Genomic DNA, 13,261 nt, shown 5'->3' with positions numbered 1-13,261 from the left:
CACCCCAGAGGACATCTGTGTCATTCAGTTCAGGAAGACAGAAGACCTCTCTCTGCACTGTTGTTTCCTATATTTTCCACCAAAAAGATCATTTTTAGCTACTTTAGCCACTAACTAAAAATACATTTTAGGTTTTTTTGTTTTGTTTTGTTTTTTACAAAAAGAGATGGACTCTTGATTGAGGGACATGGGTGGTGTTAATCAGATGCTGGAACTTAATTACTTCATCACAAACTTAGAAATGCTAAAACAAAAGGTAGAATTTAAAATCAAATTCCAGCTTTAGAATTTAATTTCTAAAGCCAGAATTTAAGTTTTAGAAAGTAAAGCTTTCATTTTTAAATTTAACCTATTAAATTTCAAAATTTAAAGCTTAGAAATTCCTAAGCATCTAATGCATTACATTCATCTAATTGCAATTGGATGCAATTAGATTCTTGCATCTAATTAGAAAAATTCTTGATTTAATGTTTTTTTTTTATGGAAAGCTTTGGATTAACAAAGCTATTTAATTCCTGCAAAAAGTAAACACTATGACATAGGCACAGCATTTCAACTTTATTTACTATACCTTCTGTAGGTGGTGCTTGGATAAAAGCAGAACTTCATACCCCATGTGTGGGAGAGAAGTCATAAAACAGGAGTTCAGTCTTATTGTTTGAAGGAAATCAACACTAGTGTGGAATTTTGCATCGTATTTTAGCAATTACTGCAGGTAGCAGAGCTAGCAGTACTAAAACATCAGTGTACATTCTTAGAGAATGCTGGCATTTACCATAGATCAATATTTCCATAAAGAATTTCTACATCCTGCTAGCTCTTTAAGAACCGGAGGTTGATTATCAGAAGGATAACACAAAGCAGTTTTGGTGCAATATGCTCATCTGTCCTGTTATCTGCTGAAAGTGAGGCCTTAGCTAATTCTGAAAATAGCACAGTCTTTTTTTGCTCAGTAACAACCTCTACTATGAAGAATGTAGTGGATGGCTTGATCTAGTGGTGCTTGCTACTCATCAGTTTCTGCCCCGTAAGAGTTGACCAAGTTAAAAATCATCTCATTGTGGTCATCAGATGATTCCCCATTTGTCTTTACTGAAAGTACTATGTTAAGCAGCAGATCATATTGATAATCCTCCAAGTTATGCACTTTCGCCTCACTCTGTGCCCCACCTTGACTAACTGAGACAAAATGCCCTGCTTGAGTCACAGTGGACACTCTCCAGCATCAACTGTGTGAACTCAAAATAAATCAATTTCCCACAAACAAAACCTTGGCCCCTTATCACCTTTCTGCAGCTGGGAGAGGGAATCAATAAAGGGGGGCATTGTGACTCAAGTGTCTTCTCTCTCGCCGACAAAATTCATTTTGTGGGGCCAGTTGCGCCGCACCGGTCAAAGAGCTTGCCACTGGCCTGAGCTACCAACCTCAGCTGCTGTCTGCTCTCCCCCACTGCTCTGCTATGATTACCCAGGGGAGTGTGAGAGACGTTGTTTATTTTCAGCTGTCTGGGCTGCGGACTGGATGGGAAGATTGTGTCTGTCACAAATCTGTTACAAAACTGATCAAAAGAGATAGTTTCACATTTATCTCTTTTCAATTTTCTGAAGCTTGAATGATTTTTTTTTCATAGATTTAGCAAATGAAAAAAGGAAAGAAAGGGAAGGATTGAAAGTTTCTCTTATATTTGTAATATACTAATATTGTTACCCCATTTTTCACTGTGCTTTCCTGACATTTTTGCAGTGCTTCTTCTTTTTTGTCTTGAAAAGAGTTTTGTGTTTTTCTTTTAACTTTTATGCAGGTTTTTCTACTGGTTTTGTGAAGTTACTTGATTCTTTCCTATTCTCAAAAATGGCCTCCTTGGTCTTTACTTCTTACAAAAGAAGGTTTGGAAAGCATAGTTATGGAAGTTGCTTGCACAGATCTATCATTGAGTCTGCTTAATATTTTTGTCCTTCACGGTCTGATGTGTGATTTAGACACACAGACACACCAACCCAGGATTAATGTGGATAATGAAAAAGTTATTTGCAATCTAATGGCCATTTTTAATCACTGAATCAAATCTTGGCTTCCTTTAAACAGATCTCAAGTAGTAACTTGTAGATGACGTGTTTTAAAAATGATCAGCACTCTTAAACATTTTCATTCTTTTTATGCGTTAGGTACATTATGTTTCATTTTGCTATGTAGCTCCTGAGAGGACTGTGTGGCCGCTGAACCTCAGGAAGAAAACTGAAGTGAAAATGTTCAGTATGCATTATTTAATCTTTTCCTTGGAGTGACTGTGAAGAAATCATTGACTAAATACAGACAGGAAATAGAGCACTGAGAAGGTCGAACACATCATAAGAACCTAAAATTGAAATACAAAAGACACTTGTTCCCTATGGCAAAAGACAACGTTCCTTTAAAATAAATGTTTTAAGGCCCCATTTAAATTGTCCTTACAAGAAAAATTTGACAGAATAGTTTGTCAAATTAGTCTGAAAATTTAGCTTTCAGTTTGTTTTATTTGTTGTAGAACCTAATTTGGTCATTTGCATTAGCGCCAGGCTAGGTTAGGGTAGGTGAGGTTATCCGAGGTGCTACCTTGGTCAGACGTAGCCCTCGGCCTGTTCTTGTTCCTGCTTTCCTTCACCACCTGCATCTCTCTCTTTGTGGCTGTACCTCCACACACACAACCAGGACATGACACTGTGACTCAGTGAACGCACGACTTGTCCCCGTTACAGGGACACAAAAGTACACCGTGGGACGACGATGCTATTCGCAACTTCGCTTGTGATTCAGAACGCACTTTAAAATGACATTTTTCTTGACATGCACATCTTAACCGCATTCTGCCAAATAGAAGGATTGTAAAAGCTGTATGAACTGAAGCATGTGTCTTGTTTTTATTCTTTTCTAGTATAAGCAAGTGGAGCAATACATGTCTTTCCACAAGCTTCCAGCAGACATGAGGCAGAAAATCCACGACTACTATGAGCACCGCTACCAAGGCAAGATTTTTGATGAGGACAACATCCTGAGTGAACTCAACGACCCACTCAAAGAGGTGAGACAGCTTCACTGATGAAACACAGGAGTGAATTCAAACTTTGATCCCATATCATTTCCTGTTTGATGAAAAATTTAAATAGTATTTTGGAATAGTTTAAAAAGGTACAACTTCTGGCAGCTGATGTCACATCTGCAAGAAAAAAAAACTATTCTCTAGGGTGAACTTTGAATGTTTAATTTGGCACAAAAAAATGAGCATTAGGTTGAAAGATGTGTGAGTAGTGAGGGGCTAGCTTATGTCTGAGCTCTTAAGACTCAGGTGTTAAGACAAATAATTTTGCAGGGGTAGTTTAGTATGTGCAAAGAGGGAAACCTTGCATTATGATCAAAACAAATGCATTTTATTTTGTAATGTAATAACCTAAAACATGAATGAATTGTAAATGGTGTTTATTGTTTATAACATTGATGGGTTGAGTATAGTTGTCAAATTTTTTAAATTTTGCCAGTTTAAATAATAAATTTAATTTATAATTTAAATAATAAATAAAAACATAAGAAAAACATGCTCAATGTGTTGTTGCAATTTGTCAATTTAGTGGAGAAATAAATGTTATTTTTTAACATTTATTTGCTAAAATGATATTCTCGCATTTTTTTTCTGCAATATAGATGGTTAGATGGATGGCAGGCACATGCTTTGAAGAATCTGTAATCACTGAATAATTCAGCCCAAGTGTCATTTCTGCACAATCTAAAGTGTTTAACCTCCCTGCAATCATTGTGCTATAATTAAATACCGCTTTCGGACATTAAGACCATTTTAATGGTGAATACAAGAAAAACATCTTCTCTGCAAACAGCCATACTCTTTCCACACTGCTGCATAACCCCCAACTCGTATTCCTGCTGACTGCCCGATGACAAATCTCCAAAAAGCCAAAGCCAAAGACTCATTCCCAGACATGAATGCTGGCCCACTATGAGAACTGTTTTCTGTCTAATTCATTAATTCTGGTGCATGACTGAGGTCAGTACTCCATAGCATTTGCTGACAAACACATCTGAGGCTGTGCTAGGATTCTTTGTTGCACTCATGTAGCCAGCAAAACATTGCAGAGATTGGTTATCTTTTTGTTAACGTCCTGTTGTCACTGGAGGAGAGTTATCGCTCATGTGGGGTCGACAACACGGGACTGCGGTTGCCAAGTGCCCCGGCCTTCCATCTGCACAGCAACAGAGATGCAACGCACAAACAGACAACAAGCTCCTAATCTCCTGCTGCGTATGAGGGGACAGGATGAGACCAGCGAGATGGCTCACAGCCGGCACCAGAGGGCAAACTCATCAGGATCTGATTTATGTGCCAAAAAGTTTCCTCTCATGAGCGATATGGGAAGTGCTTGGGAAGTATTAAGCCTAAATCAGCGCTGTGTGTCCAATTTCATTTATGTTTGCAGATAACGGTTCGGAGATGAAAGGCTTTGGAGGGTTTTGTGTCGGACCACCTATCTGCTTGCTTGCTTTCCCCCTGTGTTCAGGTGGACATAAGTGAATTATTTATGGAATGGGTGTATCCATAGCTGACATCCCTTTTTCTTTTTCCTCTGCCAGGAAATTGTCAACTTCAATTGCCGTAAGCTTGTGGCCACCATGCCTCTGTTCGCCAATGCCGACCCCAACTTTGTGACGGGGATGCTGAGCAAGCTGAAGTTTGAAGTTTTTCAACCTAATGACTATATCATCAGGGAAGGCACGGTTGGGAAGAAGATGTACTTTATTCAGCATGGCGTCGTGAGTGTCATCACCAAGTTCAACAAGGAAATGAAACTAACTGATGGATCTTACTTTGGAGGTAAAAAAAGAGAATATTTTTTTTTATTATTACCTGGCTTTTGTACACACTCACATAAAAATTCAAATGCTTGTTATATGATTGCGTCAGCCTGCTCAGAGTCATACATATATATGTACATGTAACATGCTTAGACAGAAAAGCCGACTAAGGCTTGTGTTTGATGCTGTTGGAAGTCATTGTAGATTCTCAATAACCAGTGTCAGACGTTAGTCAGCTTCGGTGCTTACATAATCTCTCATCTGGTTGCTGGAGTGGGCCAAGACACGGATCAGGCATCCCTTAGGACACACACAGAGGTCCCTCCTCCACATTCACCCTCGCATGCAAAAACTCCTCGCCTCCTCTGTTCTTGCTGGATGTATTTATCACGAGCAACTGAAATCTCTTCTGCTTGAAGTCAGGAGCACCTTGCTATTCTCACCCTTTCACAGTGCTTTAAATCTCAAATTTTCATCCTCTTCAAGACATTCCAGATTTCATACATTTCTTTTTGTTTCTTTGTTTTTTTTAGATGTCACTTGTAATTTTATTGCAGGTTGTTTACTCTGCCAAAATCTACATGCAGACATTGCTGTGTCTTTTTGAAAGCAAAGCAAAGTTTCCTATTTTAGACTGTCTTGCATTTTTTATCTCTTGAGCTCACCCCTGCTATGGGAGGAGGGTAAGTCTAAGAATACCTTCCCTTTGGTGTGTCTGTTGAATGCACTGTGACTCGTTGACGGGCTAAAGGAGGCAAAAACAAAAAGTCTCCCTGTTGAATCATCAAAGTCCATTATTCCTGTCCAACACTGCCTTCAAATGTCTCTATACCTATGCACAAAACAGGGAAATACTTTGACTTGGAAAAATATTTGCACCTCTTCACCTTTTCCACACTTTTGTCACATTAAGACCGTCCTTAGTTTATGGTATGAATAACTTTTGATGTACTTTATGCATATTTTATGAAATAAAATGACTCAAAGATGTGCAGAAATGTAAAAAGAAAGGACACATCATTCTATTAATTTGAAAAGTGTGGTGAACATTGGTATTAAATTTCCCTGAATCAATAGTTTGTCAAACAACCTTCAGCTGCAATTGTACCTGCAAGTTTTTTAGGGTGTGTCTCTCCCGTCTTTTAATATCTAGAGGCTCATTTCATCTGCAGATTCTTGGTGGCAAAAAACTCCAGCTTCCTCTACTTTAGCCTCGACTTCATATTTTTTATTCACTGTCTTTTTAAAATCATGCATACCATCAAAATTGTTTTTTTTTTTGTTTCATTTGCCCAGAGTATCTTCTTCTACAAGTCTCTTAGGTCCCTTGCATGGATTTTAATGGACTGCCAACAGGACTTCTTGTAGCTTTCTTTCAGCAAACGCTTCCTTCTTGCTGTTCTTCAATAAGGGCCAGATTAGTGGAGTGCAAGGCTAATGTTTGTTATTTTACAAGATTTTTTTCACCTGGGCTATGACAGCTACTTCTCCAGAATCTCTTTGCAATGTGTCAAAGGATCCAAACTCTTTGAAAAACCTACTCACTCTTCCTCGCCTGTGGTGGTACTGCACCAAGAACCACCAAGAACCTCAGTAGAGGAAATGACACGATAACTTCAGAAGATGACTTCCGTCTTTGCAAAACATAAACAAAAATGGAGTGATGTCAGATTTTAGATGTTGTAGGATTTCTGACATGTTTTCACACTAACATTAGACTCTTCTGTTCATTAAGTTGTATTTACCCAGAATGCCCTGCTCTATAGTTAGCTTCCTGCTTTTGAAGCAGTCTCTGGTCCTCTCACATCCACATATTCATTGAAAACCACCAGAGTTCACTTCAACTGAACTAAGACTTAAGATTTTAGACGGACCAGAGTTTTTTTTTTGATCGCTTCAGAGTTTGATTGCACTTTCATGCCTCCCTGCAAATCTTTATCTGCAAAATCAACTAGAGTTCGATTAAATCGAACCAAACAAGGCTGCTGTGAATGCACCTGCAGTTTATGATGGTGTTTTTTCACTTATGTTTTTAAATAAACCCCTGATGATGATCAGTTGATCTATCACATAAAATAGATTTGTTTGATATTTTTTGATTAAGTAACTCTTTGGGAGAGCCGTGGACCATCTGGCATTGCTCTTGCAGAAAAAAAGCCATAGGAAACTAATAGCATAATGATGAGCAGGACATTTGGGAGGACAGTAGGTCACGAAGCACCTTCAGCCATGGACATTACTACACCTGCATGCTGAAATAACATAACCTCAGGGCCAGAGTGGATGGGATTACATATTACTATCACGCAGCTCAGCAGTGAAGCCAGTGTGTCGCTTTAGAAATAATGCAGCATGATGCTAGAACAAGACAGACAGCAGACCAGAATCCCTTTTGGGCCTCAGTGTCTTAGTCATACGAGACTTACCCTCCTCACACACACAGGAGGAAAGCTGGTTGCCACAAGTGTATATGTGACACATGACGTGATGGTAAATTATCCTCAACGCTTCAGGAGTGAGTGGTTATGCTTTGTGACAACACAACAGACACGTGTCAAACTGCAGCATCGTGAGGAGTGATAACAAATCCCTGACGTACACGAACCCACAGCAACACCTGAGGTTTTCCAGGTGACAGGGATGATATTTCAGACGAGTTTTAAAATTCATTTCAGGGCTCCTATTCTCTGGACGTCAACACAGAATTGCAAGCCAGGACAACAAAAAAACAGAGGGAGTTGAATATGTATAAGGTGCTAAACCAGTGAACTTGCCTGCCAAATAAATAGCAAAAGTGGGTAATAGTTCTTGTTTTTCTAAGTTTCCATGTTATAAATTTTTCTTAGTAGCAACAGTAACTTTTTGTAAGGTATATACAAGTTCTTTAGCCTTCTTGTTAAAATGATTGACAAACTTGTAGGGGGGCCATTACTTATCTAAACATGAAATGTAACCTTGGCATTAGACGTATGAGGAATTGGCTAAGTGAATGAAAAAAGATCTAATATTGCTGATGGGTTTTTCTTTGTTCAAACTTTGCAAAAGCTATAGCTTTCATTTGTCTATATCAGTATCAGACAAAATATTATTATCTACTCACCCACTGCTGTTTAGCCCACTTTAATCGGATTCTTAGTGTCAGGCACATTTATCTCTGGATGTTGCCATTGTTGTGTCATGTAAGCTTATTAGTTGCATAGCATGGTGCTTTAAATACAGACCAACCATCGACTGTACTTGTTTTGACTCTTGTGTCTCCCACACGTCTGAAGCTACATGTGACATGATGCATTCTTTTATCAGCGTCTCTCATCCTCTATGTTTGCCAGGTTCGCTGAGGAACCTCTCGCTGTAAAGGCTGCTTTTCCATTACAGCAGTGCTAACACCTTCTTCACACTCACACCTTGAGAGAGTGTTGCTTGCACATCTTGCACAGTCTGTGCTCTGCTTCCATGATTTATCATGGCAGAGCCAAGAAAAATTACACCGTAACAGGTTAACGATGGCCATGTGAAGGAAAGTGGTAGACTGTGTACAGGTGCAAATGTAAGTGGAGGTCAAAGAGTGTTAAAACAGATACAGGACAGTAGATGAAGGGGTGGTTTATTACAAAAAAAAAAGAAAAAAAAGCAGTGCAGTGCAAATGTTAAGTTATTTTTACGCTGTTCATCGTACCATGGATGTTGGTGTTTGTAAAAACACATTTTATGTGGGTTTCATTGTGAAAAAAATGAATTTCCTTTTGTGAGACACCTAATCCTGTTACATCTGCTTAGGTGTACACGTCGCTTATGATGTCAATGTGTTCAGTGTTAAGATGAAGGGTGTCAGATGTACAGTGTGCTGCTGAGTCAGAACAGAGTAAGTTATTTTGTGATGACGTACCTATCAATTTTCTTTGTAACTTGTGTTTATTAGTAGTAATCACTGTCTGACCATCTGGAAATCAAAGTTCTAAACTTTATATGTGGCTTTTGAGTAACACCAAGTGATCAAATTCTTTGCAGAATCATTCAGATTCCAGTTTTGGTACTTTGGATATTTTTAAGCAAATTCCATTTTATCTGGACGCTTCCCATGAGGTTCCAACTAAAGATGCTGTAATATCAACTTGTTCGAGGCAAAAACATTGACAATGACTTTATCATAATTCAAATAGTGAAGATTCTGAGCATGCTCAAAGCAGTGTGGTGCTAAAGATTTACCAAAACAAATGTATTCAGCTCTATTGGTGACGCTGAAGAAAAGAAAACTGCTGCATTTTTTGTTTCTCGTATGGATTTCTTGAGTGGACTTGCGTGAAGTTGGGCTCTGTGTCTTTGTTTTATGTAATAATCATATTCAAATATACACAATCAGAATTTTGGAAAATTCTCACTTTAAATATGTGTTTCCAAAAAAATGCAGTGTCTGAATTAGGAAATTCACTTAGATTCCTATCAGTGTGTCCCTTAGCCTTTAAAGAATGCCCTCTTTATGGAGTATCTTAGTAGCCAGCAAAAGAAATCAGAAACTGATCTTAGGTGCCGATTTGCTGTGTTAGCCCTTAAGAAAAACATGATGATGAACCAGCGCTGCATTTTATTCTTAATAAATGGAATTTATGAATTCAACTCACTGACTCTTCTTCAACCTCATACATTAAGAACCTAAGTGGGGAAAGGATCATTTCTGCACCAGTCAAGCATTCTGCCTGCAGAGGAGAGTGGCCATGGCAGAGCAAGAGATTCAAGGTCAACACATTTGCCACAAGAAGATTATTTTTGGTCAGGACATTTATACTTTAAAAGAGCTCAACTGAAGGAATCCTTTAAGGTCCCTCCTACTGCATTTGTATGTCATGGTCATTGAACACAACAAAGAAATAAAAAAAGAATATGTTAACAAGAAGCTGGAAGAACTCCCAAACCAGGCGACAATTAAAGAATGAAATTACTTACAGCCTACAGTCGTGGGAGATAGAACTAATTTCTCTGTTCTTGCAAAGTATGTAAACAACTTAAGTGGTGTTATTATCAGATATCTGGTCGGACATATGAGTAGCAATGCTTTTCTTCAAATGGATGTGCACTGTATGCAATAATTCTGCATTAATAGAGGTAGGAAGTTAGGCTGTTTATATATTGTGCTGCTCAGTGCTAATGTGATCAAAGTGATTAATGGGGACTACAAGGAGAATATAGATATGTTGCTGATGCCTTGTTCTGCTGTCGTTTTTGTATTTCATCGCATTAGAGACAGGAATACAGGTTGCTGTAAAATCATCCCCAGCTTTAGTTACTCATTGCATTTTAGAAACTGATGCAGTGCCGAGGAGACTGACAGTAAAGCTAACTACAGTATTATATTATGGGACTATTAGCTCTCTACAGGATGATGAATTGTCTTAGGATAATGACTGTGACAGTCCTGCTCATGAGCTTCTCAATTTATTTACATTCACATTAGCTCTCCTTCTCCCAAACCTTTTGTTCTCACAGATTCATCTATATGATAATGTGTACAGTAATTACTGGGATGATTTCCTTTATGTCCTTCTGCTACTGTTTCCTTCATGTGTTTTTCTTTGTACCTCTGTGTCCCTGTCGTGCAGAGATCTGTCTGCTCACCAAGGGCAGACGGACAGCGAGCGTACGTGCAGACACCTACTGTCGACTCTTTTCCCTCTCTGTTGACCATTTCAATGAGGTGCTAGAAGAGTACCCCATGATGCGACGTGCATTTGAAACTGTAGCCATCGACCGCTTGGACCGCATTGGTAAGACCCATTTTTTTCTCTGGTTTCTAATTGATTGGTTCTCTTGCCCGTCATCATGCCTCGTTGTCTTGTCCTAATCAGATTCTGATTGCCCTTATTTCCTCATAAAAGCATTGTGTGTACCATCTTGTGCTGCATGACCTGTATGCTACCTTTTCTTTTACTTGTGTCTGTTTTTTTTTTCTTTTCTTTTTCTTAAATAACACAAAAGACAGTTCTGTTGTAACCTGTCTTAATCCTTCTAATGAGCAAAAGTAGCATTTTGTGGTTGGATTAATTGGAAGGCGGTGCATGTCGCTGTCCGGGAGGGAGTCTAGTCGCCCACTTCTTTGGTTTGGTGTTGACCCCCCCACTGGAAGCCACCTAGTTGATGGAAGCTAACCTCACGTGCATGTGTGTCTGGCTCTCTGTACACTCATCCAAACTCCTGGGTATGAGCAGCACCCCACCTAATTACAGATTTCTTACAAAATTTATGTCAGGGACAAGGGAAATGTTACCATCTGGTGCAGCTCAGTTGGCTGTCAAGCAGACTCCTCATCAGTATAACACACAGTGCCTTGCAAAAGTATTGATAGCTGGTTCTTAGATTTTTTTTTATTTTTATTTTTTAGATTTTGTCTAAACCACAAACTTCAATGTATTTTACTGTGGTTTTATGTAATAGACCAGCAGAAAGGAGTATACCCAAGTAACCCTTCCTTTACCTTCACCACCTTATCTGACGCCCGCTTGGATAAAGTGACCGTTTCCTGGTCTTTAACAAACCTGTGAGGTTTTCACAGCTGCGTCTGCACTGAGTTTGCACACAGTTGAACTTCGTTTACTATACACAGGTAAGGTCAAAATGAATACCACTGGCAGATTTTAGTTTAATTAATCTTTTAATTTTACTAACAAGTTCATTATGGCATCAAGTAACATCAGTGTTTAAGAGTGACCCAACCCAGATCCCAGCTACAATCTGGTAGAGAATCTGTCAGGAATGCTAGAGTAAGAGTAGGGTAATGGCACAGAGAACATCCAACCCCCAAGACTTAAAGGTGTATTATGCAAGACTTAAAGGTGTATTATGCATTTTCCAGCCACAGTGTGCCTGGAAAATGCAAGTACAATCAAGTAAATATGCCACCTACCGTTCTTATCAAAATGTTCTATACATGTAGCACAATCTAAAATAAATTTGAGTTTGTAATTAGATGCCTTGAATTGATTTCCTACTCATTTCTACACTCTGTTTTCAGTACCTTATGACAACAGTTCTCCTCCATGATGCGGTTAACCATTATTGGACTGAGTAATAGTTTACATGATGAGCTCAGCAGATATGCAGTTCCACCAGGTGTTTTCTAATTGCTGCTGCCGCTAGTCTGGAGGAGCTGAGTGTGGGAGTTCTTTGTGGGGCAGAAGCTCGACTGGTGACTGCCGCTCCAAAGAAGAGCTTTTGGTAAACTTTGTCTGATCTGGAGATTCAAGGATTCCTCAGACATAAAGGAAATAATCAAAGCAACAATCCAGGTATGTTTTGGGTTGTAAGATGACTTAAAGCTCACAAAAGTAAGTTTGACATTAAATCCCCCCGTCGCCCTTAAACGTATCATTAGAAATAAATTGTCAAAATACCAGTAAAAACACACAAAATGGTTGTCAGAAATTGCCAGAACAGTTTCAGTCCAATAAAACATGTCAGCTCATTTACTATCAAAAACAAAGCCTTTTTAAAAGTCTTTGTTTTTGTCTATCACACAAAATCCCCAAAACACATAGTGAAGTTTGTGGTTTTACCTCAAAAAAATGTGGCATTGCACAAGAGGTATGAATATTGTTGCAAGGCACTCTATTGCATTATTAACCATTAGGTTTTACTCCAATCAACTGATAAAATGAAATAAAAAGAACTTTGCCGTGAAAGATTAAAATGAGGATTAGTAATCTAGATTTCAAACCACACAGACTTTCCAAAGGGGCACATGTATGTACAGTATGTCTGAAATCTGATCAGACCACTCCATGCGATTCATAAGTGCTTGAATCATTGTTCAGCCACAACACTGTAAGTGTCTACAAAGTATCATCCTGAACAGTCAGTGACTCAGAAAGTCCTGTGCATCTTGCAAGATCTGGTGTCACAGGAACTAACTAATGAGATTACATTCAATTTTGGTAATCCCTACTATTTCTCCCTAAATTTTTACAATGTCACCGTATCTTTTAGACACAGTCTGTAAAACCCTACTTTATTATTTGGATTTTGAGTATTTTTAAGTGACGTACACAAGTGCAGTGAACTTTGTAAAATATACACAATTTTACTCAAATGAATTCACCAACTGGTGCCTCTCAATGATATTATTAAACATAACCTTGGCCGTCTCAATTTTAAAAAAATTCTCAAGAATCCGCTTTTTTATTGAGAGAAGGGTTGAAATGCTTCGTAATATATTTCTGTGATATACTAATAAACATATGTTATTACAGTAAAACACTATTATCCATCAAAATAAATAAAGAGAATATGCAAAAGTTGTCATAGTGTTTTTTTTTTTTTATTCCTTCTGGCTGTTTTTCGTTATCATGGCCGTGTCAGTGGATCACTTTGCCATGGATATACATTTTATTGCTTTCAAATTGCTTTGTAGCACAAAGTTGACTCAAATTCAAA

At 38.5% G+C, this 13,261-nt stretch overlaps 1 protein-coding gene across 1 annotated transcript in view; it reads left to right on the top strand.

The window, feature by feature from the left end:
- Window positions 1-13,261, top strand: part of LOC129374219 (potassium/sodium hyperpolarization-activated cyclic nucleotide-gated channel 1) — a 70,649-nt gene that overhangs the window by 44,604 nt on the left and 12,784 nt on the right. The window contains exons 5-7 of the mRNA XM_055052508.1: window positions 2,913-3,059; window positions 4,619-4,859; window positions 10,435-10,599. Of these exons, the coding sequence (XP_054908483.1) occupies window positions 2,913-3,059; window positions 4,619-4,859; window positions 10,435-10,599 (553 nt within the window). The remainder of the gene's footprint in view (window positions 1-2,912; window positions 3,060-4,618; window positions 4,860-10,434; window positions 10,600-13,261) is intronic.

This window comes from Poeciliopsis prolifica, unplaced genomic scaffold, assembly GCF_027474105.1.
Source record: "Poeciliopsis prolifica strain line A6 unplaced genomic scaffold, Auburn_PproV2 SCAFFOLD035, whole genome shotgun sequence".
Lineage (NCBI taxonomy): Eukaryota > Metazoa > Chordata > Actinopteri > Cyprinodontiformes > Poeciliidae > Poeciliopsis > Poeciliopsis prolifica.
The sequence above is the reverse complement of the archived record's forward strand: the minus strand, read 5'-3'. Positions and strand labels throughout refer to the sequence as shown.